We start from the raw sequence: 22,867 nt of genomic DNA on the forward strand, positions 1-22,867 counted from the left end.
GGCATGTACATATCTAAGCTTTTGCATCCAGAGGAAACACCCCCTGAGCCTTTGGAGTTCATTTCCATGATAAATAAAGACAGCCATCTTGGCACTGGAGGACTCAATCTGTAAAAGCAAGGTAAGCAAACCCTTATAAAACCATGCACTTTTACCACCTAACACCCCTGTAACAGGTCTGCTTTTGGTGGTAGACTAGGAACCACCTTCATTCGGCCCTTTTGTGACAGACAAATCAATGAGATTAGTTTCACATGATCCTCCCTTATTTAATAGTGCGTTTACACAGAGATTTATCTGACAGATTTTTAAAGCCAAAACCAGAAATGGATTTAAAAAGGAGAAATCTCAGTTTTTCCTTTATGACCTATTCTCTGTTTATAGTCTGTTCCTGGCTTTGGCTTCAAAAATCTCTGTCCAATCATATCATAAGCCATGCTGATTTGGGTCCATCAGGTTACAGGTTTGTTTAGATTATCAATTCTATTTTTTTCTACGAGAAGCATTTCCATAGTTTTAGTCAAGATGTCAAGCTAACTGGCCTGTAGATACTGGGCTCTTCTCTACTACCCATGGATATAGGTACAACATTGGCCTTTCTCCAATCATTAGGAACACCTCCCCCCAATAGGAATTATACAGGCTAGTCATGACGGCAACTATGACAGACAACAGTTCTTTACAGGAAATTTTGCAGCTGCAATTCAAGTTTCAAACTGCTGACACTGTTAGCTAGCTTTAGGGCAAGAAGACACATGGTACCTTTCTATATATCCATCTCGGCTTACATAACATAGAAAATGCTTTTATTCCCTGGTGCAAAGAGTCAGACAGGGGTTTCCAAGCCTGTGAAATGCCATGGGCTGTGAAACCTCCCCCAGCCCATCATGTCCATATCCTTGCTTGACTGACAGTCAGGGCTCAGGCTCCAAATCTTGTTCCTGCCTCGTGCATCTGAATTGTGCTCAGGTGTGGGATTTGCAAACAGGGCTCAACTTCCAGTTAACTGAATCGAACAGGGATGGGAAGGGAAGGGAGGTGGGAATAAAAGCATTTTCTTAAGGTTATGCAAATACAGATTAGTATATAAAACGTACTATTCGTCTCAATGTCCTAACAGATATCTAGGTGTCAGCAGTTGCCAACACTACAAGATTACCTTAAAGGACTCTGGGGTGGAGCCCATCTGGACCCATCGCACTTCTGCGCTGTCCCATTACTGGGACAACTCTGGAGTCTTCTTGTACAACCTCTACTGGAGTCGCTCACAAATCTAATACTGATCCAGGGGCCAATACATACACAGACCACACATACACACCCCTTGACACAGACAGCTGTACTTGTATGTTTGTTGTTTTAGTGCACTCCTGCAAATGGTCATACACTTAAGCAAAGTGGATTGTGTGGGCACATATGCCTAGTATAGTGGGAGTCTGCTGTAATATAAAGCCAAGCTCCCAGTGCAATGGTGAGAATAAGATACTCATTTAGCTGCTTAACCCCTTAGATACCACATTTAACAGAAATTATGGTGTGTATGTGACTGACAGAGGGAGGGCAGTTTATCGCCCATTGGCAACCAGCAAACATGGCTGTGCGACAGAGCGATTGCCGCGGCACTGTCTAACATACATCATGATCTTACCGTTCCGGTTAGTGAGGGCTTGTGTACAACCCTTTACAATGACTTGGAGCTTTAAAAAGTGGAACCATATACCTCCTCTAACACAGGAGCAGAGTGGTAGACTTACCTCATTGATTCACTGATGTTTTTATTTTCTTTAACAGAAGTCTCTGTCCACCCAATAAAATTGTTTTCCTTACTGAATTTGTCAATCTGCTCTTTGGTCACTGCCCATGGTGAAAGATCACACTGAAAAGACACAGAAGTCAGTTATGTTTAGTTTTCCAAAACTAACAATCAGCAAAACCGGCGGGGCCCCTGTGTATGTCAATGGAATCTGACTGCTGCCACTGGGGTCCTTCATATGATTATTCCATGAATGTCACTTTAAGTATGGTGGATTTACAACAGTAATGTGGGGAGTAAGAGAACCTGGTGGATGAAACCCAGTGGTTGAGATGGCTAACTTACCATACAGAATACACTGGGTTGTGTTGGGTTCCCCACAGACACTGTATAAAGTGAGGACCATTACTGCACCAAACACTGTTCTTTCCAAGTGTATGCTGTAACCATATCAAAATTACACAGCTTATGGATAATCACATCAGGAACCCATTGCCTACAGCTAGGGCTACATTGGGGCTTTGGTCATGTGACAAAAATCACACAACATTGTCACGCCATTCACTAAAATTAGGTGCAATGACTACAGTGCGAGTGCAACGCAACAGTCTAAATAAAAAAAAAATGTAAAAAAAAAATTAATCTGTGGGTCTCTTTAAAGGGGTTTTTCCAGGAATTTATTGATCAATCGTTTACTTAAGCTGTGCCATCGGTATACACAGTGATACAGAGCAGGAAGCAGACAGCTCTGTACACTGTAGTGGCCAAACTGGGGTACTGCAGCTCGGCCCTTATTCACTTATGTGGCAGCTGTGATGCAGTAACCCAACTTGGCCACTACACTGTGTACAGAGCTGTCTGCTTCCTGTTTTTCACTGTCATAGCTCTGGCAAACTGCGGATCAAAGGGGTTTCAGGTGTTGGTACCCCACCCATCTGATATTGATGAACTATAATGAGGATACATCAATAATATTTGCTTGGACAGAAGGATCAGGACCCATTTCTCAAATCTGACCTGCCTCACTTTATGTGGTAATAGCTCTGGGATACTTTAGCCCTTAGGGGACACACCGATTTTAGATTTTTCGCTTCTTGCATTCTAAAAATTCATAACTTTAATTTTTCCAACAAAAGTCATATGAGGGCTTATTTTTTGAGAAACTAAGTTTATTTTGTAATGACACCTTTTATTTTACCATAAAATGCTGTGATGTGATGAAATAAAATGTTTTGTGAGTAGAGAGGAGCGAAGCAAGATTCACTGAGAATGACACGGTCAATTTCCTTCGTTCTGCTAAGCGAATTTACGCTGATTTGTTAAGGTATTCGCAGGCAGTTACAGCAGAGCAGGGAGAGACTAAGAGGGATATAGGGACAGAGTAGGGGACGGCTGATTGGGGGGGGGGGTTGTTTGTTGGAGCTGCCAACCAAGTGTCCAGTTTACCAATTAACTGGGTGCCTATAGAATGTCACTGGGACCAGTGAGAACACCATCCATATTATTCACGTACTGGGCACTGTACACTTCTTTTGAGTTATACCAATTTACTGGGGTCATTGACCTGAGTGTAAATCTTACATAATCCGTTCTCGCACTCCACTCCTACTGTATTCTAAGTGTCACCGCTCATTTACCAATATCCACTGCTATCCTGGGAGAAAATAGATGTTACGCCATTGTTCCACCAATGTCCACTGCTGTCCATGGCGGAAATTGGATGATTGACTTTTTTTCAATAGTGATTTTCCAATTTTTAACACTTGCACAAGAACATGCATTAACAAATTCTCCCCCTTCTGTAATAGTCCCAGTACTGTAGCTACTATAGTTTGGCTGTTTTATTGAAATTCGTTAAGATTCCATTCTCTAATATTAACAAATTTGACCCAAAATTCGCAAAAAGAATTTCTACTTCGCTCATCTCTATTTGTGAGGTAAAATTGTAAAAAATAAATAAATGAAATACACACACACACACACACACACACACACACACAGACAGACACACACACTTTGCATATATGCATTTTGGGGGCTTTCATTTTTACACAATGCAATTTAAGTTTTTTACATTTACTACGATAGCCAAAATTAAATTAAATTAAATAGGCCTAAAAATGGAGCCACTTCGGTTTGGACTGGACTTTTTTATAGCTTTTGTCTCTTGATCTGAATCCAATTGAACACCTAAGGGAAACTGTAGAGAGACACGGGGGAGTATCACAATCCATCCAACACCGAGGCTTTAAAGGAGGTAGTTCTTATAGAATACAAAAAGATTGGTGTAATATGTCACTGAGGGCCCTATTCCACGGGGCAATTATCGGATAATCGTTAAATCGTTCGGATTGAAGCGATAATCGTTCGGTTGAATAGCAGTTAACGCATAAAAAACATAGAAGGCGAGGTGGCACTACAAGTCCCATCCAGCACTCAGACTATTTTATCAAACGGACTCTGCACACAGATCACTGGAGGTGCCAACTCAAAACTGTATAGAAAATTGCGATCCAATAAATAGAGAAAGAAAAATAGAGTTGCACTCACCACTTAAAATTTCCTTGTCTTTATTTCATCTTTATAAAAAAATGTAAATCGATGCAGGACATGGTGCAGGCAATATGGGTGCAGAAGCTGAAGCGTAGAAGCGCTGTAGGGGGCGTGAAACAGCTTGTCACCAACACCCTTGCAGCGTCTGCACCATGTCCTGCATCGATGTTCATTTTTTATAAAGATGAAATAAAGACAAGAAAATTTTAAGAGGTGAGTGCAACTCTAATTTTCTCTCTATTTATTGGATTGCAATTTTCTATACAGTTTTGAGTTAGCACCTCCGGTGATCTGTGTGCAGAGTCCATTTGCTAAAATAGCCTGAGTGGTGGATGGGACTTGTAGTGCCGCCTCGCCTTCTATGTTTTTATGCATTCTCTGGTCTTATGCTTGTGTGGCTGAGCACACCTGATCGTGAAAAGCACGTTTAAAGGGCAAAGCAAACTTTACGATACTATGGAGACACAAGAAGTATCGATTGATGAAGCAACAGCTGATGCTAATATGGACATTAGACTTGGTGCAGGGTGTGCAGATGCTGAGGAGTTTTTTAAAACATGTGACACCAGTGATCCGCTACACATAATGAGCACTAAACACCTTGAATTTAAGGTACAAACCCTAGCAGAGAAAGAAACACGTCTTTTTTGGACAATACATTCACTCCAGTCCTATATGGAATGTAAAAGGGTGCCAAGAGGCTTGAGAGTTTATGAGGAGGCCTCTCAGTTCACTGATGACCCAAACTTCATGCAAAAGGTGGTCCGTAGAAGCGCCGTAGAGGGCGTGAAACAGCCTGTCCCCAACACCCTTGCAGCGTCTCCATCCATATTGCCTGCACCATGTCCTGCATCGATTTACATTTTTTTATAAAGATGAAATAAAGACAAAGAAATTTTAAGTGGTGAGTGCAACTCTATTTTTTCTCTCTCTATTTAATGAATAACAGTTAACGATTAAACGACGAACGCGAAATCCTTGAATGCTTAATAAGACCTGGACCTATTTTTATCGTTGCTCGTTCGCAACGTAAGATGATGTACGGTCGTTCGCAGTAGCGACAAACGCGATAGCGACGACAAGACGACCGCAAGAACAATCATAAGTAACGGTCATCGTTCCGTGTGAATGAGTGAACAATTTCAGGTCGTTCGCAATAGCGGTCGTTTAAGATAGTTTATCGTTAACTGTCCCGTGGAATAAGGCCCTAACTTGTTCGTTCCATGCCTAGACTATTTGGTGTTTTTTTTTTTTTTTTTTTTAAATGTATTCACCACTGCGCTCGCGGTAGGTGCGAGCGCAGTGGCGAGGAAGAAACGATCGCAAATACGATCATAGGTAGCGATTATCGTTCTATGGAGATGAGTGAGCGTTATCGGGTCTTTCGTAATGGCGGTCGTTTGAGATCGTTAGTTGTTGACGATTGTGTGGGCGATGGTCGGCCGGTGGAATAGGGCCCTAAGATTTTAGCTGATTCGGACCTCCTGGCATCATGGTGGTTCATGATGCTGGGAGCTCCACCCTCCGTTCTACATCACATTGTCCATATATAAAGACTGCGGGTGGAACGTGTAAATGCCCCATTATTCAAAAAAACTGAGTTGTTTGCCAGTAGTACATGCACAGTTACTTCCTCGCTTACTTTTTTACCCAATAATAATAATAATAATAATAATAATAATAAAAAAAAAAAAAATGTATTCCTTCTATGGACATACAAAATTTTAGATGTAGTAGTTGCTGAAGTGAGGTGTATACATTTTGCCTACTAAACTAATTTGAGCAATACAAAAAATTTTGTATTCTAAGTTACGTTATTGACCTTAGTTTTAGGTTATGGGTTAAAGAAACGTTCTATAAAACGCTGTCTAGTCCACATTTGGAAACTGTTGAGTTCAGACAGATATTGATTAAAATCTTACTTTTCTAAGGGAGTCATGTGTATGAGTGGACACCCCTTGATTTTGGAACCACACAGATACAGGTGCTTTATAGATTGGCGTAGTAAACCTTGGCTCTCTAGCTGTTTCAAAACTACAACTCCCATCATACATGGACAGTCAAAGCTAAAACTTTGGCTGTCCAGACATGATGGGAGTTGCAGTTCTGCAACAGCTGGAGAGCCAAGGCTCCTTACCTCTGCAGATAGTAGGTAAGGTTTATATAAATGTGATATTTGGAGAGGGCAGTTATTAAGGGGTTAAGTATAGAATAATGTACAACCAGACCCCTAAATAGACACTGGACACTTTCTACCCCCATCCCAGACTGGTGTCACCCTGTACACCCTTGTCCTCCTCCCCACTTCAGACTGGGCACCCTTCACCCCCCTCCCCAGACTGGGCACCCTTCACTCCCCTCCCCTTTCCACACACACCCCTGTATTTTCTTTCTTCCTCCTCCATAGTGCAGTGTACATACAGGACCTGCACATCATAATCACATGTCAAGGTCCTTGACCATCTACACAGTAACTTTTCTGTACTATCTTTTGGCTGCTGTTTAGCCCTAATTTGCATAAAATCTCAGTAAAAACGCATTGATTTTGCGCAAATTATAGCTAAACAGCAGCCAGGAGACAGTACAGTATGGGAAATACCTCTTGATCAAGTTAAAATAGTCTCCTGTCTCCCCACACTGACAGAGGGCAGGGTGCTTCCAGGCTGCCTCATCCACTGTGATCCTTCTCTCTCTGCTCCCTGTGATGCGCCCCCCCCCCCCCCTGCCCGGGGCAGCTACCCCCTCTGGCTGCGCCCCTGCAATAGGATCCAGTGCCCTTCAGCTCTGTGTTCAGCACCAGCTACAGCACAGAAGCTGAATGCACAAAATACAATCATTATGAACTCATGATAACTTTTGATCCACAAGATTGGATTGCGGTAATATAATCTGGTCTTCTTTCATATGCTACATTTGTTACTTGTTTGTTTTTCCTTCTGGTGAATAGGTCTATACCAGGGAAACTCTGCGATTTAACATAAAGCTTCTTTCTGCCACCATTTTGTCTTCCCCTTTGAGATGGACTGCTGGCAGGGAGGATATGCATCTTTCTGCCTATATAAATAATTTCACTGGCAACAATACAACCTGCTTAACTTCTTGTGCCTGCTTTTTGTTGAGATACGCAAGAGTCAATGTTGATTGACAGGATCTTGACATCTCTTTTTTGTGGAGATCCCAGTTCTTGCGGGGCTTCCCGTGCAGCCAATCAAATATGAAGACACTTCTGACAGCCTCTGATACCAGGACCTGTATACTAGTGCTCACTTGACAGCTGCTGAAAAGGCCCAGCACACTTCTCATTCTCCTGCTGGGAACCCCACTGATCAGAACTTCTGACATGTCAAAAGTATTTTTTTTTCTCTCCTCATCTTCACAACGGCACCACAGGAGTTAAAGGACAACTCCCGCGGGACCCCAAAAAAAAAAAAAAACACAGACACACAGACACCATACTCACCATCTCTCCGGTGACGATCGCCACTCGATTCGCCCGCCGTCCGCCTCTCCGTCGCCGCCTTCCGCCATCCAGCGATGTCTCCAACTTCCGGGTCCAGGGGATGGAAAAGGCTGCCAGTGCGCTTGCGCACCGGCAGCCTTTTCATTGGCTGGAGCGCATCACATGGCTTCCAGCAAGCTCAGCCAATCAGGGCTGAGCAAGCTGGAAGCCATGTGATGCGCTCCAGCCAATGAAAAGGCTGCTGGTGCGCATGTGCACCAGCAGCCTTTTCATCCCCATTCACTTTGCATGAAGACGCCGAGGAGGAAGAAGACCCGGACCGCCCCCCGGCTCTGACGTCGTCGTCACCAGATGCCGCCCCGGAGAAGAGGACCGTGACGATCGTAATAGGTTATGTATACATTCCTTAACTTCCGGGGTCGGGGGTCCGAAAGTGGGGGAAGGGGGCCAGGCCGGGTATTTTACCACATTACAAAGTTATATAACTTTGTAATGTGTGTTAAATGAGCAAAAAAAAATTTTTGTGGGAGTTGTCCTTTAACTCGTACCCTAGGGACAGGAAAAACACACACACGAGAGGTTAAAAGGCCCTCCCCTTCCCACTCTCACCAGTGTTTTTCCTGTCCCTGCAGGGCAGGCACGAGAGGTGGGAATCCATCGTGAAGATGAGGAGATCTCCTCTAAAGAAAAGAATTAGGTACCTCGCCAGCGGATCGATCGGGGTTCGTCCCCCTTCCTTCCTGAGGGCTGCTGGCGGATCTTCGGGTCTAGAGGTAAGGGGAAGGCCCGGTGATCCGCGCCTTCCATCTGTTGACGGGGGGCTGATGGCTCCCTCTAAGGCTCCCGCTCCTATGCGCCCGCACATCCTCCTTCGGGGGGGCACGGGCTAATGGTCACCCTGAGCACCTCAGTGGGGTCCTCGCGGGGATTCGGCTTTCCCTCCGGTGTGGCCTTCCTCTGGTGCGGTCACCGGAAGTTAGGCCTCACACGCGGTCTCCTGGGAGACGTGCGTCTGACGTCACGCCGGAAGTGACGTCACTTCCGGTCTGCTCGTGAAGAGCGGTTTGTTTGAAAAGGATCAGATCTGCTGGTCTGAGAAGCATCATGGAGGAATCGTCCACATCAGACAAGCCCTCTCAGCCGCCGCAGGCGGTAAGTGTGACTACTACGGTCAGCTACACTTCTAGGGGGGGGGGGGGGGGGGGGGGGGGGGACAGCTTGGTGGCACATATTTGTATATTCATACTCTTCCACCTGTATCTCCTGCTATCCCTATATACCTATTTACTCTGATTAACAGAATATGTAATCTGGTATTATTATGCTCTGTTCCTAGGAGAAAAACAACCAAAAAAGCAAAAGACAAACCTAAATCTGCCCCTGTAAGGAGATGTATTAATTGTAATGCGAGGCTCTCTTCCTCATGGCGGAAGAATATCTGTTCTAGTTGTGTTAATGATATCATCAAAAAAGATAGATCTTCCTTTCTGTTGGACATTAGGAAGATGATGAGAGATGAAATAGAGGCGTCTCGAGTGTCTGCTACAGCCACTCCTTCCGCTTCTACCACACCTGCTCCATTTGAGCCTGCTTCCAGTGGATCTCCTGTACGACCTCCTACTCCCACAGTCAATACAGAGGGAGTTAACCCTCCAGTTTCCCTCCCTGTGTTTATACCGCCAGCTTCTCCAATACTATGTTTATACCGCCAGCTTCTCCAATACTAATACCATCACTTGCTGGATCCACTATTGGAGAAGGAAGTATATCTATACAATCAACCAGGTCCAAAAGACACAGACAAGCCTCCTGAGTCGGAATTCGAGGCTAGTCAAATATCAGACTCTGTGGAATTTATCTCAGATGGGGAGGGATCCCATTCTGATACAAAGAGGTATTATTTTTCGGCTGAACGCACCGGTCACTTATTAAGAGCTGTCCATCAGACCTTAGCAGTGGAGGAGGTACAGTAGGTATTGGCTGCAAAGGATAAACCCTTTACATGCCTTAAAGCTAAAGATAAATTGCCCTTCCCAGTCCATGAAACCCTACAATCACTCATCTCTGATGAATGGCAGGATCCAGAAAAGAGACTAGCTATTCCAGGGGAAATGAGAAGACATCTACCTTTTAAGAAGGAGGAGTTAGAAAATTGGGGTGAAGTACCTAAAATAGATGCTCAAGTGGCAAAAGCAACTAAGAAATCATTCCTACAATTTGAAGACTCCTCGCAGCTTAAGGATCTGATGGACAGGAAGGCAGAAAGCCTCCTTAAAAAATCCTGGGAAACAGTTTCCTATTCACTGAAAAATAATATTGCCGCAACTTGTGTTGCCCGGGCAATGTATGTCTGGATAGGACAGCTGGAAGAGCATCTCAGAAGTAAGGAGACAACCCGAGAACAAATGATTGACTCCCTTCCGATGCTTAAAGACGCTGCGGCTTTCCTGGCAGACTCCACAGCAGACTCTATCCGGGTGGCAGCTAAGGAGGGCGCTCTCACTAAATTCAACTAGAAGAGCGCTATGGATGAAGAACTGGTCAGGAGACGGTCTCTCCCAAACCAAGTTATGTGGCATTCCCTTTCAGGGTAAATATGTGTTTGGTTCTGTTCTGGACACTATTGTGGAGAAGTCAGTAGACAAAAACAAAGCGCTCCCAGGAGGTTAAAGCGCAAAAGAAAGAAACAGTAAAAACGCCCTAGAACTCAGGAGAGTTATAGAGGGAAAGGAAAAGGGGGTAGTAAAAAGAATATTTTCTACAACCCCAGACTATCCCAGGACAAGCAATGACCCGGTCCAGGTTGGGGGGGGGGGGGGGGGGGAGATTGACGAGGTACAGAGAATCCTGGACAACAGTAACAAAAAATCCTTGGATATTAGACCATCAATCAGGGATACAGAATAGAGTTTACCGCTACTCCCCCCAACAAGTTTCTAATTTCTCGGCAATCTTCTCCTGTTCTTCAGGAACATCTGATAGGGTCAGTGAAGAAACTGATCTCCTCAGATGTAGTTACCCCAGTCCCAGTGAAGGAACTTGGGACAGGACATTACTCAAGCCTCTTTTTGGTGCCGAAACCAAATGGGACTTACAGGTTAATAATAAACCTGAAACCATTAAACGAAGTCGTGAAATACAAACGCTTCAAAATGGAATCCATCAAATGGACCACTCCCCTCATACAGAAGGAAGCAGTGATGGCCTCAATAGATCTAACCGACGCCTACTATCACATCCCAATACACCCAACATCTCAGAAGTTCCTGAGGTTCGCAGTGAGAATAGACGGTAAAGTACAACATTACCAATTTAGAGCTCTTCCTTTCGGAATCTCTTCTGCTCCTCGCATTTTTTCTGCAGTTATGGGGGAAGTGACTTCCTTTCTCCATCTACAGGGTATAAGTATTGTTGCCTATCTTGACGATTTGCTCCTCATTCCTCACAAAAACTTCTCCAGGATCTAGGGAAGGCGGACGATCTTCAATCTCTGGGCTGGCTGATCAATTATCAAAAATCAGACCTCATCCCGGGCACACAGAAGGTATTTTTAGGAATACTTTTGGACTCTAATAGACAAATGTGTTTTCTTCCTACAGATAAGAAAACAGGCTCTGATACAAAAGATTAGACTCTTTAAAGATAAACCGGCTTGCCGTATCAGAGACGCGATGTCTATTCAGGGGTCCATGACGGCCTGTATCCCAGCTGTTCCATGGAGTCAAGCGCATTCCAGGGATTTACAGCACCAAATATTATCCACCTAGAATAAAAGTAAGTCGGGCTTAGACAAAAAATTCTCTCTATCTCCTCAGGTTCGTCACTCCCTCAATTGGTGGCTAAAGTCTTCAAACCTAGAGACGGGGGTCCATTGGAATCCCATGCCCAAGAAAATAGTGACAACAGATGCAAGCAAAACCGGGTGGGGAGTACGTGTAGACACACATCTCTTCCAGGGAATATGGACAAAAGAAATTGCAGGAAGATCTTCCAATTTCAGAGAGCTCATGGCAGTGTGGATGTTATTACAGCAGGCCGAGAGTACTCTAAAGCAATCGCACATTCACGTCCTCTCGGACAACGTAACAGTAGCCCATTTAAGACATCAGGGGAGCGCAAAACAAAATGCATTACGTCTCATTTCACAGAAGATCTTCTCGTGGGCAGAAAAGAACGTCCTTTCCATCTCAGAGGGACACAGAAAGTGCATGCCGATTATCTCAGCAGACACACCATTCATCCCGGCGAGTGGTGCCTCAATCAGGAGATATTCGACATGTTGGTACGCAGATGGGGTCAGCCCCAGATCAACCTCTTTGCCACAAAACAGAACAGAAAGGTACAGACTTACTTTTCTCTAAGTCTGAGGGACGGTCCGGAAACAATAGACGCACTCTCCCAACCATGGAGGTTCACACTAGCTTACGGGTTTCCTCCGATTCCCTTAATTCCGAAGACTCTTCAGAAGATCCACGCCGAAGGAACAACGGTCATTCTCCTAGTCCCGTATTGGCCCAAGAGAGCATGGTTTGGACTGCTACAAATCTTAGCCTTGGAACCTCAGATTCATCTTCCAAGGATACCGGACCTTCTACATCAAGGGCCACTACATCATCCATACCTTTCATCACTCAAAATGTCGGCATGGATCCTGAGAGGGCAATGCTCAGGAGCAAGGGCCTTTCAGAGGAGGTAATAAATACCTTACAAAACAGCAGGAAACTGGTCACCTCAAAAATTTATCTGAAGGTTTGGAAGGTTTTTTCTTCCTGGTGTCCGGAAGCCACAAAAGCTTTTCCTGATGAACCAAATTTTTCTATTTTGGATTTTCTACAGGCCGGATTGAAGAAAGGTCTGAAACCAGCTACATTAAAGGTTCAGGTAGCAGCTCTCTCTTCTATATACGATTACAATATCGCAGAACATAGATGGGTTAAGAGATTTCTGCGAAGTGCAAGTAGACAAAATCCAACTATAAAGAATCTACACCCACCATAGGATTTAAACACTGTCCTGGAAGGTCTATATAAACCTCCCTTTGAACCAATTGAAGAATCCAGTATAAGCTTTCTTTCTTTCAAGACCGCCTTCCTGGTAGCAATTGTCTCAGCAAGGAGAGTGGGGGAAATCCAAGCTCTTACGATACAAGAACCGTACTGCTCTATTCAAGATGATCGCATGGTACTAAAAACAGATCCCAAATTTCTCCCAAAAGTGATGTCAGCATTTCATCGCTCACAGGAAATAGTTCTCCCTTCTTTCTGTGCATCACCTAGGAATGATCTAGAAAGGAAGTTCCATTCTTTAGATGTGAGAAGAGCCATCCTACAATATTTACAATCCTGTAGTACTTGGGAGGAAAGACCAATCACTGTTCATAGTTTCAGGGCCCTAACAAAGGAAAGAAAATTTCAGAGAGTGTCTTATCCCGCTGGATAAAGAAAGCTATAGAGGAAGCTTACAAAATACAAAGGTATCTCATGTCCTCTTCAGATAAAAGCTCATTCCACCAGGGCAGTGTCCACTACATGGGCGGAGAGAGCCTGCGCATCTATCGATCAAATTTGTCGAGCTGCCACTTGGTCATCTCCACATACCTTCACAAGACATTACAGACTGCAGCTTCAGCGTAATGAGGACCTCGCCTTTGGTCGGAAGGTTCTTCAAGCTGTGGTCCCGCCCTAAGGTAATGGTTGGTATTCTCCTTTGGTGCCGTCGTGAAGATGAGTAGAGAAAAAAGGATTAGTCTTCCTGGTAAGACGTTTTCTCCGAAGTCTTCACGACGGCACTAATAACCCTCCCTATGTATAAATCACACTCCCGTGGTGCCAGATATGGTTAAAATTACACTGGTGAGAGTGGGAAGGGGAGGGTCTTTTAACCTCTCGTGTGTGTTTTTCCTGTCCCTAGGGTATGAGTTAACTCCTGTGGTGCAGTCGTGAAGACTTCGGAGAAAACGTCTTACCAGTAGGACTAATCCTTTTTTCTTTTGTGACAGTGCCTATTTAAGTGTGGATTTTGAAATCCATAGCATATCAATGTGTTTGATTGTTTACAGATTGTCTCCAATAAAATCAGCGGACAACCTTATTGCCTATTTTTTTTCTTCTTTTAAGGAAAGTCATAGGAAGATTACCCTGCAAAGAAAAGGTTTTTTTCAGCCCATTAGGACGACAACATAACATTTACCCCCCATATGGTGACTACACAAAGCAATGTCTTTCCTCTGCTGTGGGTGTCACTCATGTGATCCCTTCTCAGTGTATAAAAAAACTAAACAAAAAACAAGCATTGAAATGGATGGGACAGCTGAGGGGAGAGTACAACACTGTGTTCCGAACTCTGAACTGGAGGGCCACAGGTGTTCACCACTGCAAATGTCACGATTGCTGTTCATGGCTCGAGGTCAGTCAGGGACATTCTCGAAGCTCAGGGAGTCACAGGATCCAGCAAAAATAGGAGGTGATTGTTATGTGGCCTAGCAGCACTCCAATTACTGGGGCATGACAGAGTGATTTACATACTGGTGGTCGTAACTACTGACCACTAATACATAGATATCATAGGATCATGTGACCATTGGTGAGTTTTGCCCAGGGATGAGAGGCCATGCTTCTGACATGCATAGGAGGGCCATATCTGTATGCAGTTTACATAAAACAGGAATGTCAACTCTCCTGTGGTGCCAGGATTTTTGGCCCGCTTGGACCACCCTTGTAATCTACTAGGCTGCAGGCAGTTTTAATCCTGCAGCCTAGAAGTTAGTAAATCACACCCCACTGGCAGCGTAGTTAACATCATCCCACACGTCCTGAGCCGGGGCGCATCCTGAGGAGCTAGTAAAGGAGTGCTAGGATGGAAGCAGGAGAGCCGCCTCTTATTCATCTCCATCCTCAAAGCTGGATATGGAAAAAGCCACAGCAGGGTGGTGGACAATGACCAGAAGTTCTGTCAACCCTCTTCCTCAGGATTGTGCTGTGTGAGGGAGAACAGAGGTATACGAGACCCTCACTTATTAGCTGGTGTCAGGATGGTTATAAGGAGGAGGGCCTTGTACCTTCGGATAGCTGCTTTTAAGATCTGTCCTGCAGTCTGTTCGGCAGGTGAGTTCTTGTCCTAAAAAAAGACTTGAATTTGAAGCCCTGTGTCCAACGGGAGTATCTGTGCCCTAACTTTGCACAACCTCTGTCCCTCCTCATCATTAGGAATGCTCCAGGCAGATTGCCTCCTATTCCCCACCTGTGGCAGCCCGGCACATGGGCTGAATCGTTAAAGAGGATGTACCACCAGGTACATAGTCTTTATGCTTAACCCAAGGATCGAACGGCACAGTCACGGTGAAGCCGGTGTGCCGCGGTCCGTTTTTCGGACCACGGCCCGGTTCCCGCGTACGGCGCCATTCTATGCACCGGAACTGGCCGGTGCTCAAGCACTGGAGGTAGGCCGGCCCGCCCCCAGTGGGAGGGAATTCCCTCCCCTCTATGACGCGGCTCCATTAGAAAAACGGACCGCGACACCGGCTTCCCCGTGGCGGCGCCATTCGACCCGTGGGTTCAGCTTAAAGAGGATGTACCTGGTGGTACATCCTCTTTAAGGACCTGCAATGTTCGGCATTGAAAAATGTTCCAGTAGCATGCCTAATGATGAAGAGGGTGGGGAGGAGGGACTGAGGGGTGGTGCAAAGTTAGGGCACAGATACTTTTAAACTTGAAGCCCGTGCCAAACGGGAGTATCTGTGCCCTAACTTTGCACCACCCCTCCGTCCCTCCTCCCCACCCTCTTCATCATTAGGCATGCCACTGGAACATTTTTCAATGCCGAACATTGCAGGTCCTTAAAGAGGATGTACCACCAGGTACATCCTCTTTAAGCTGAACCCACGGGTCAAACTGCGTCGCCACGGGGAAGCCGGTGCCGGGGTACGTTTTTCTAATTAAGCCGCGTCATAGAGGGGAGTGAATTCCCTCCCACTGGGGGCGGGCCGGCCTACCTCCAGTGCTTGAGCACAGGCCGGTACCGGTGCATAGAACGGCGCCGTACACGGGAACCGGGCCGCGGTCCGTTTTTCGGCTTCACACCGGCTTCACCGTGACTGTGCCGTTCGATCCGTGGGTTAAGCATAAAGACGATGTACCTGGTGGTACATCCTCTTTAACGATCCAGCCCATGTGCCGGGCTGCCACAGGTGGGGAATAGGAGGCAATCTGCCTGGAGCATTCCTAATGATGAGGAGGGCAGGGAGGAGGGACAGAGGTTGTGCAAAGTTAGGGCACAGATACTCCCGTTGGACACGGGGCTTCAAATTTAAAAGTCTTTTTTTTAGGACAATAACTGCATCACCTGCCGAACAGACCGCAGGACAGATCTTGGATTAAAAGCGGCTATCCGAAGGTACAAGTGGTTTGTGGGGGACAGAGTCGCTTTAAAGTGACAGGCATCAGTCTATTAGCAGCGGACAAATGGCACACTGGGCCCACAGCTACCATAAAAACCCATAAGCACCATAATGATTAGACAACCTCCCAACATCTGTGCCAGGCTTGTTCTGCAGCAACATCAAGAAGTCCATTAGTCAGAATAGAGTCCTTTAGTTGCTGCCAATACAAAACATCACCAATCACTAAGGAGTTAAAGTAGTTACTTCACAAATAAAAACCACCATATACTGTATCTATATTAATTTGTCAATTTACCTTGTTTGCCAGTAATATACATGGCACAGGTTCACCATTCGGTAGAGTCACCTTATTGTCGAGGTCAGTTTTCCACATGTGACAACTTCGGAACGAGTCGGCATTTGTGAGGTCAAACATGATTATACAGGCCGAAGCCTGTTTATAGTAGAGTCTCGTCATGGAGGTAAATCTCTCCTGACCTGTTGATAAGGAGAGAGACAATATAAATGTACAAACATACCATTAAAAACAAAAAACACCCCACAGGAAATGTAAAAATCACTTCCCCTTACTGAGGAACAATATACTGTACATTGTAGTGGAGTTCTGATTTATTGCATCAGTTATGAAAGCTATGTTCTTAAAGAGGTATTATGGAACATGCACTTTAAGGCTGGATTTACACACCACGGATCCGCAGAGCATTTCATGCTGCAAGTTTCACAGCAAAATCCACTGTGGATCCCAAACTGTTATTTTCAATGAGATTACACACCCTCAGTGGGACAGTCATCCCGCTGTATGTAAATGCCGGCCCCCTTAACCCACCACCGCCCTGGAGCATACTTTACCTGGTCTGTGCTCCGGGTGCATCTGAGCCTCCCGATCCCCGTAGGTCTCGCTCAGCAATAAGTGCATGGTCCCACCGCAGTCACTGATTAGGTCCCATTCAGTGGTGGGACCGTGCACTAATTGGCTGAGCATAACCTACGGGGACCAGGAGCCTCAGATGCAGCCAGAGCACCGAACAGTGTACAGTATGCTCCGGGCAGCAGCAGGTTAAGGGGGCCGGTATTTACATACTCGCAGCGGGATGACAATTCCACTGCGAGTATGTAATCTCATTGAAAACAGTTTGGGATCCACAGCGCATTTCACTGCGAATTCGCAGCGTAAAATGCGATGCGGATCAGTCGTGTGTGAATTTAGCCTAATGCATTTTTTTTATTTTTTTTGTTGTGTTTTATGGTTGTCTCCTTGTGCCAAAATGCAGTTGTATTATGCAATCGACTGCAGTATTTTGCATAAGGCCGTATTTTGGCACCAAAAATGACGGCACTAAAATGGTGAAGAGTGGGAGATATTACAGATGAGGGGGAGGACAGGAGTGGAGACAGAGTGGAGCAGGCAGTGAGGATTTCAGCAGCTTCAGGGTGTGAGTCAGTTTAGATTACGAGTGGGGATTGAACAGGGTTAAAAACTTTATCTGGAGTTCCCCTTTAACATGCTACACATGAATTTTGAGGCAAGTTTGCAGTGGACTATTCTGTTGTGTGTGCACCTATGCCAAGTGCCGATTATTCTTTTGCAAAATCCCTAAATTCCAACTTAATTCACGGCTATAACATGTGAATTATGGGGGTGTTTATATGTCACTGTATAAAAGGTGGGAGTCAGCATGCCAAACGTTCTGGGAGTCAGCATGCCAAACTTTCTTGTGGACGGGAGAGATAACTGTCAGCTAAGATTATTGAAGGTATATGTCCACCTTTATAGTGGTCACCACTAAAGTGGCCCGATGTCATCTTTAATATGCTTGCTTACAGTGCTGTGAAGATCACAATAAACAGTTGCTGCCAGACCACCATGAAAAACACATGAAATTAGACTAGAAAAAGCAAGCTTGTCCAGTCCAAACCAATATGTTCACCAGTGTAAATCGCAGATTTCAAGGTATCTTCTGGCATTATACAGTCTGAAAAGACCATGGATGCATGTGTGTGTCCTTTTTACTTTATGCAATGTAAAGATTGATTAGTATTTGAGGAAGTATAACTTGTGCTTATATATATGGCTGAGGTTAAACACTCTGCAATACCTTTTAATTGTGCAATGGTTAAGGGAAGTAACAACTGGTCTGTGCTCCCTAAAATAAAAGCCCCCAAATCAAATGTCATGCAGTTTGTATGCATGCTTGGAGTACTCAACCCCCTAAAAGTCATTGTTTCCTCATTGCTACTGTAATTCACTCTGCCAGTAGTCTGCCATCACTGTTTCCGAGAATGGGGCTAGCTCCCTTTCCACATTTGGTGCTCCGGTTGTCAGATTTCCCATTCCTGGTTGCATTCCCATTCCGTTAGCTTCTGTTTAAGTGAATGTACCATCAAGTACATTTGCTTTAAGTTTTGCCCCTGGATAGAATGGCACCGGCAAACCACCCTTTTTTTTTTAAACCATGGTCCAGTTCCAGTGTACGGCGCCGTTCTTTTCCTGGGCACTGGGCGGGGGTAAAGCACTGGCTGGAGGCGGCCCCTCTATGATGCGGCTCCAGTGCTTCTCCTCCGGCCGATGCCCAGGAATAGAATGGCGCCGTACATGGGAACTTGGCCACGGTTCAAAAAAGAGGGCCGCAGCACTTGCTTTCCCGTTATGTTCTATCCATGGACAAAACCAAAACCTAGTCCCAAGTCCTAAGCTTTAGGACTGTATTACAGAGCCCGATCAATATATTAAACGAGTGCCGATCTGTTAGATCTATCACACAGCTCAATTATCACACAGCAAGGGCTATATATCTTGTTAGCGATGTCTGTGTAGCCCCTGCTTTAAAAGTGTAATTATAAAGTTCATACATTACCTCTACACGCTCCCCCACAGCCTCCGGAGGAACTTCAGAACCGTTCTCTGAAGTGACAGGCCTCTCAGCCAATCACTGGTCACAGCTGTCCTGTCAGTGACTGTCTGAGCAGCTTGAAACTTCAGAGATCGCTCTAAAATTCCACCGGCGGCTGAGAGAAGACAGGTAGACACCAGGAACTGTGGAGAAATAAAGTATGAACTTTTTTATTTTCTTTACACAGTCATCGCCGTGTATCAGTATTACATGTAGCAATGTGCAGTCGGCGACCAATGATTTTAGGTCAGGACCTAAAGACACGATCTGCCGATGATTGTTGTAATCGGCTGATAATTGTAATTATCACACGAAACAATGATATGCTGAATAGGCCCGATTATCGCTCGGTGTAATAGGGCCCTTACACTTGCTTGGAGAGCCCTTCATGTCTCGTGTTGAGCCAAGGGTCCACCCAGCTTGTTTACCGAGGAAGGAAGAAGTCACGAGTGTAATAATAAAGGAAAGAAACAACACGTGGCTATAGCAGGCTGTTTAATGTGCTCAGGACTTTTCTAAAAGGCACATGATTCTGATTGAGCTTCTAACTTTTCCTACAGACGCAATCTCCATAAATGAGCCACGTATTATGTAAGAAACTGCCCCTTCAGCACAAGCTTGAATCGATAATATAACCGATGATATAATATAACAGAAGCATGATATAAAGTTTTGAAACTTTCTAAAAATTTCTTAATACCTCAGCATAACTGCTTTTTGCCAGTTGATAAAGTTCAGTTATATTAATAAAAAAAATGTAATTACCAACAGGCCAGCAATATAAAAAAAAAAATTTAAATGCTAAATAACCCCCTTTAGGGTAGCTTCACACACACCGTATTGCAGCAGATTTTCTGCAGCAGATCTGATCTAAATAACTAAACACAGTATCAAATCTGCTGCAGATCCAGTGTGTGTAAAGGCACCCTTAAGATAGGAATACTGAACTGTGATTGGTTGCTATGGGCAATTTACACAGATTGGTAAGTCTTGGGTTTTTTGCTTTTATAAGGGTTGTCTGGGCATAAAAGTGTCACTTACCCATTCCAGTCCAGCACAGATGCTGCACCGCCACTGAGGGGTCAGTTCCTGTGGAGTCATGACAAGGAGCAGGGAGCAGCAGTGGCACTTTATTATTATGTTCACAGCACCCCCTGCAGTCTGGCTTTTTTTCCCCGCCTGGACAACCCCGTTAGACCCATAGCAAATCCCCTCCCCACACGAAAATCAGATTTACTGTCAGAGTCCTGAGGACACTACTCCCACCTGTCACATCTCTCCTTAAAGTTCATAAGAGGACAGAGCATGGAGGAGCACGTGACCATGCTGCTTCCTTGGCGTCCTCCTTAGGCATATACAGGCGCAGTGGAGGACGTCTAGAAGGAGCAAGGTCACATGCTCAGCTCCTTATGGACGGAATCACCGTTGGAAAGTGGCAAGAAGCAACCTCTTACATCTCAAGACTGAGGCACAGCAGGTAAGAACCATAATATTATTAAATTAAGCCTAAGAATTTTGTTAAAAATTGGCCAACCCTTTTGATCTGAGATTTGTGGGTTTCATAGTGTGACAATTCAGTTAATAGTCAGATGGGTGTAAAATTAATTTAAATAAGGATAGTGAATATGAGGTGATGAGGGCGATAATAGTGCGGAGTGTGTATGAGGAATACATGCCCCTCAGTATAATACATTCACACCCCATAGTTATATCATCACACCCATCACCTGATATTTACTATCAATATTAAAATTAGGTTCACGCCCATCTAACTCTTAACTAAATTGTCAAACTATAAACCCACAAATCTCTGGAGTGTTCAGACCAATATGTCTCACAACTATAAAACCAATGAGATTGTATGCAGTCTAGGTAATGTACTGATGATGTCATAACACAGAAGTACCTGGGGCTTACCTGCAATATCCCATAGCTGAAGCCGGACCATTTCAGTGTCTGACCACTGGACAACCTTCAGGGCGAAATCCACTACAAAATTAATTGTACATGTAAAGAAAGGGAGAAAAACAAAACAAAACACAAACTCATGCGATTACAAACCCTGTTGATTTCTCAAAGTGTCACAGTCAAAATAAAAAACTTGATATGTCTCTGACAGTGGCACTTATGGAAATGTTACAACTAAACTGTGCAGGAACTAACAGATGTTTTCTGATTTAATATTAGAGGAAATAAAACAGCATAAAATAGGGTCCAAATAAAACCTAAAAGCTACATGTGAGTAGTGTACGTGTCCTGTATCAGGAACAGAGAGTACACAAGGGCTGTCACAGGAGCAGCAAATGGAAGGAAAGTGTGGGGGTAGTTTAGGAGCAGCCTGCCCCAGGATGGGGGGGGGGGTAGTTTAGGAGCAGCCTGCCCCAGGATGTGTGGGGGGGGGGGGGGTAGTTTAGGAGCAGCCTGCCCCAGGATGTGGGGGGGGGGGTAGTTTAGGAGCAGCCTGCCCCAGGATGTGGGGGGGGGGGTAGTTTAGGAGCAGCCTGCCCCAGGATGGGGGGGGGGGGTAGTTTAGGAGCAGCCTGCCCCAGGATGGGGGGGGGGGGGGTAGTTTAGGAGCAGCCTGCCCCAGGATGGGCAGTAGCTGTATGGAAGCATTGATCCCCACAGGACTGAGAGGATACACCTATATACACTAACACCTGCACACACACACACACACACTGTAAACACCTGCACACACACACACTGTAAACACCTGCACACACACACTGTAAACACCTGCACACACACACTGTAAACACCTGCACACACACACTGTAAACACCTGCACACACACACTGTAAACACCTGCACACACACACTGTAAGCACCTGCACACACACACTGTAAACACCTGCACACACACACTGTAAACACCTGCACACACACACTGTAAACACCTGCACACACACACTGTAAACACCTGCACACACACACTGTAAACACCTGCACACACACACTGTAAACACCTGCACACACACACTGTAAACACCTGCACACACACACTGTAAACACCTGCACACACACTGTAAACACCTGCACACACACACACACACTGTAAACACCTGCACACACACACACACTGTAAACACCTGCACACACACACTGTAACACCTGCACACACACACACTGTAAACACCTGCACACACACACACACTGTAACACCTGCACACACACACACTGTAAACACCTGCACACACACACACACACTGTAACACCTGCACACACACTGTAACCATTTAGATACAGTCAGAGCCCCCGGACACAGGGACGCCACTCACCTCCCATGGTGGTTTTGTAATCCTTGCCGAACACGTCATGGACGTACCTGTTTAACAGAGAGGTTTTCCCAACAGTACAATCCCCCACAACAAGCACCTTAAACAGGTAATCAAAAGTGGCCATCCCGCCGGCGCAGCGCTACACCCGCATCGCCGCTCAGTGACTGGAGGACAGCGCTGTGCAGGAGGACGACGCCGCTCCGTGCGCACCTAACCTGTCATGTGACACCGCGCCCGCCCCACACACTTGTCTACAAGACCGAGCTAAAACTACAATTCCCATCAGCGGCGGAAGTACGCGGGGAAGGCGGGGCCGGGAGGAGAGGGGTGGGGCGGGGCCCAGTAGGAAAGGGGCGTGGCCGAGAGGAGAGGGGCGGGCAGAGGACGTGTACGGGGCGGACGCGCGCAGATGATGGATGGTGTTTCGTGTGATGTGGTGGAGTGTATGGAATAAGGCGGGAAACCCCGCTCCTAGTTTTCTTTACGTGAGGTATCACGGTTTTATGAGCGTTTCCCGCCATTTCTATCCCT

General features: G+C 45.5%; 1 protein-coding gene across 1 annotated transcript in view; it reads right to left on the reverse strand.

Moving 5' to 3' along the window:
* RAB29 (RAB29, member RAS oncogene family) overlaps positions 1–22,643 on the reverse strand; it is a 30,232-nt gene extending 7,589 nt beyond the window's left edge. The window contains exons 1-4 of the mRNA XM_069944445.1: positions 22,337–22,643; positions 20,973–21,044; positions 16,460–16,641; positions 1,755–1,876 (exon numbers count right to left, since the gene is read on the reverse strand). Of these exons, the coding sequence (XP_069800546.1) occupies positions 1,755–1,876; positions 16,460–16,641; positions 20,973–21,044; positions 22,337–22,460 (500 nt within the window). The 5' untranslated portion in view covers positions 22,461–22,643. The remainder of the gene's footprint in view (positions 1–1,754; positions 1,877–16,459; positions 16,642–20,972; positions 21,045–22,336) is intronic.
* Positions 22,644–22,867: the final 224 nt, after the last annotated feature.

The sequence above is a fragment of the Dendropsophus ebraccatus genome, chromosome 11 (genome assembly GCF_027789765.1).
Source record: "Dendropsophus ebraccatus isolate aDenEbr1 chromosome 11, aDenEbr1.pat, whole genome shotgun sequence".
Lineage (NCBI taxonomy): Eukaryota > Metazoa > Chordata > Amphibia > Anura > Hylidae > Dendropsophus > Dendropsophus ebraccatus.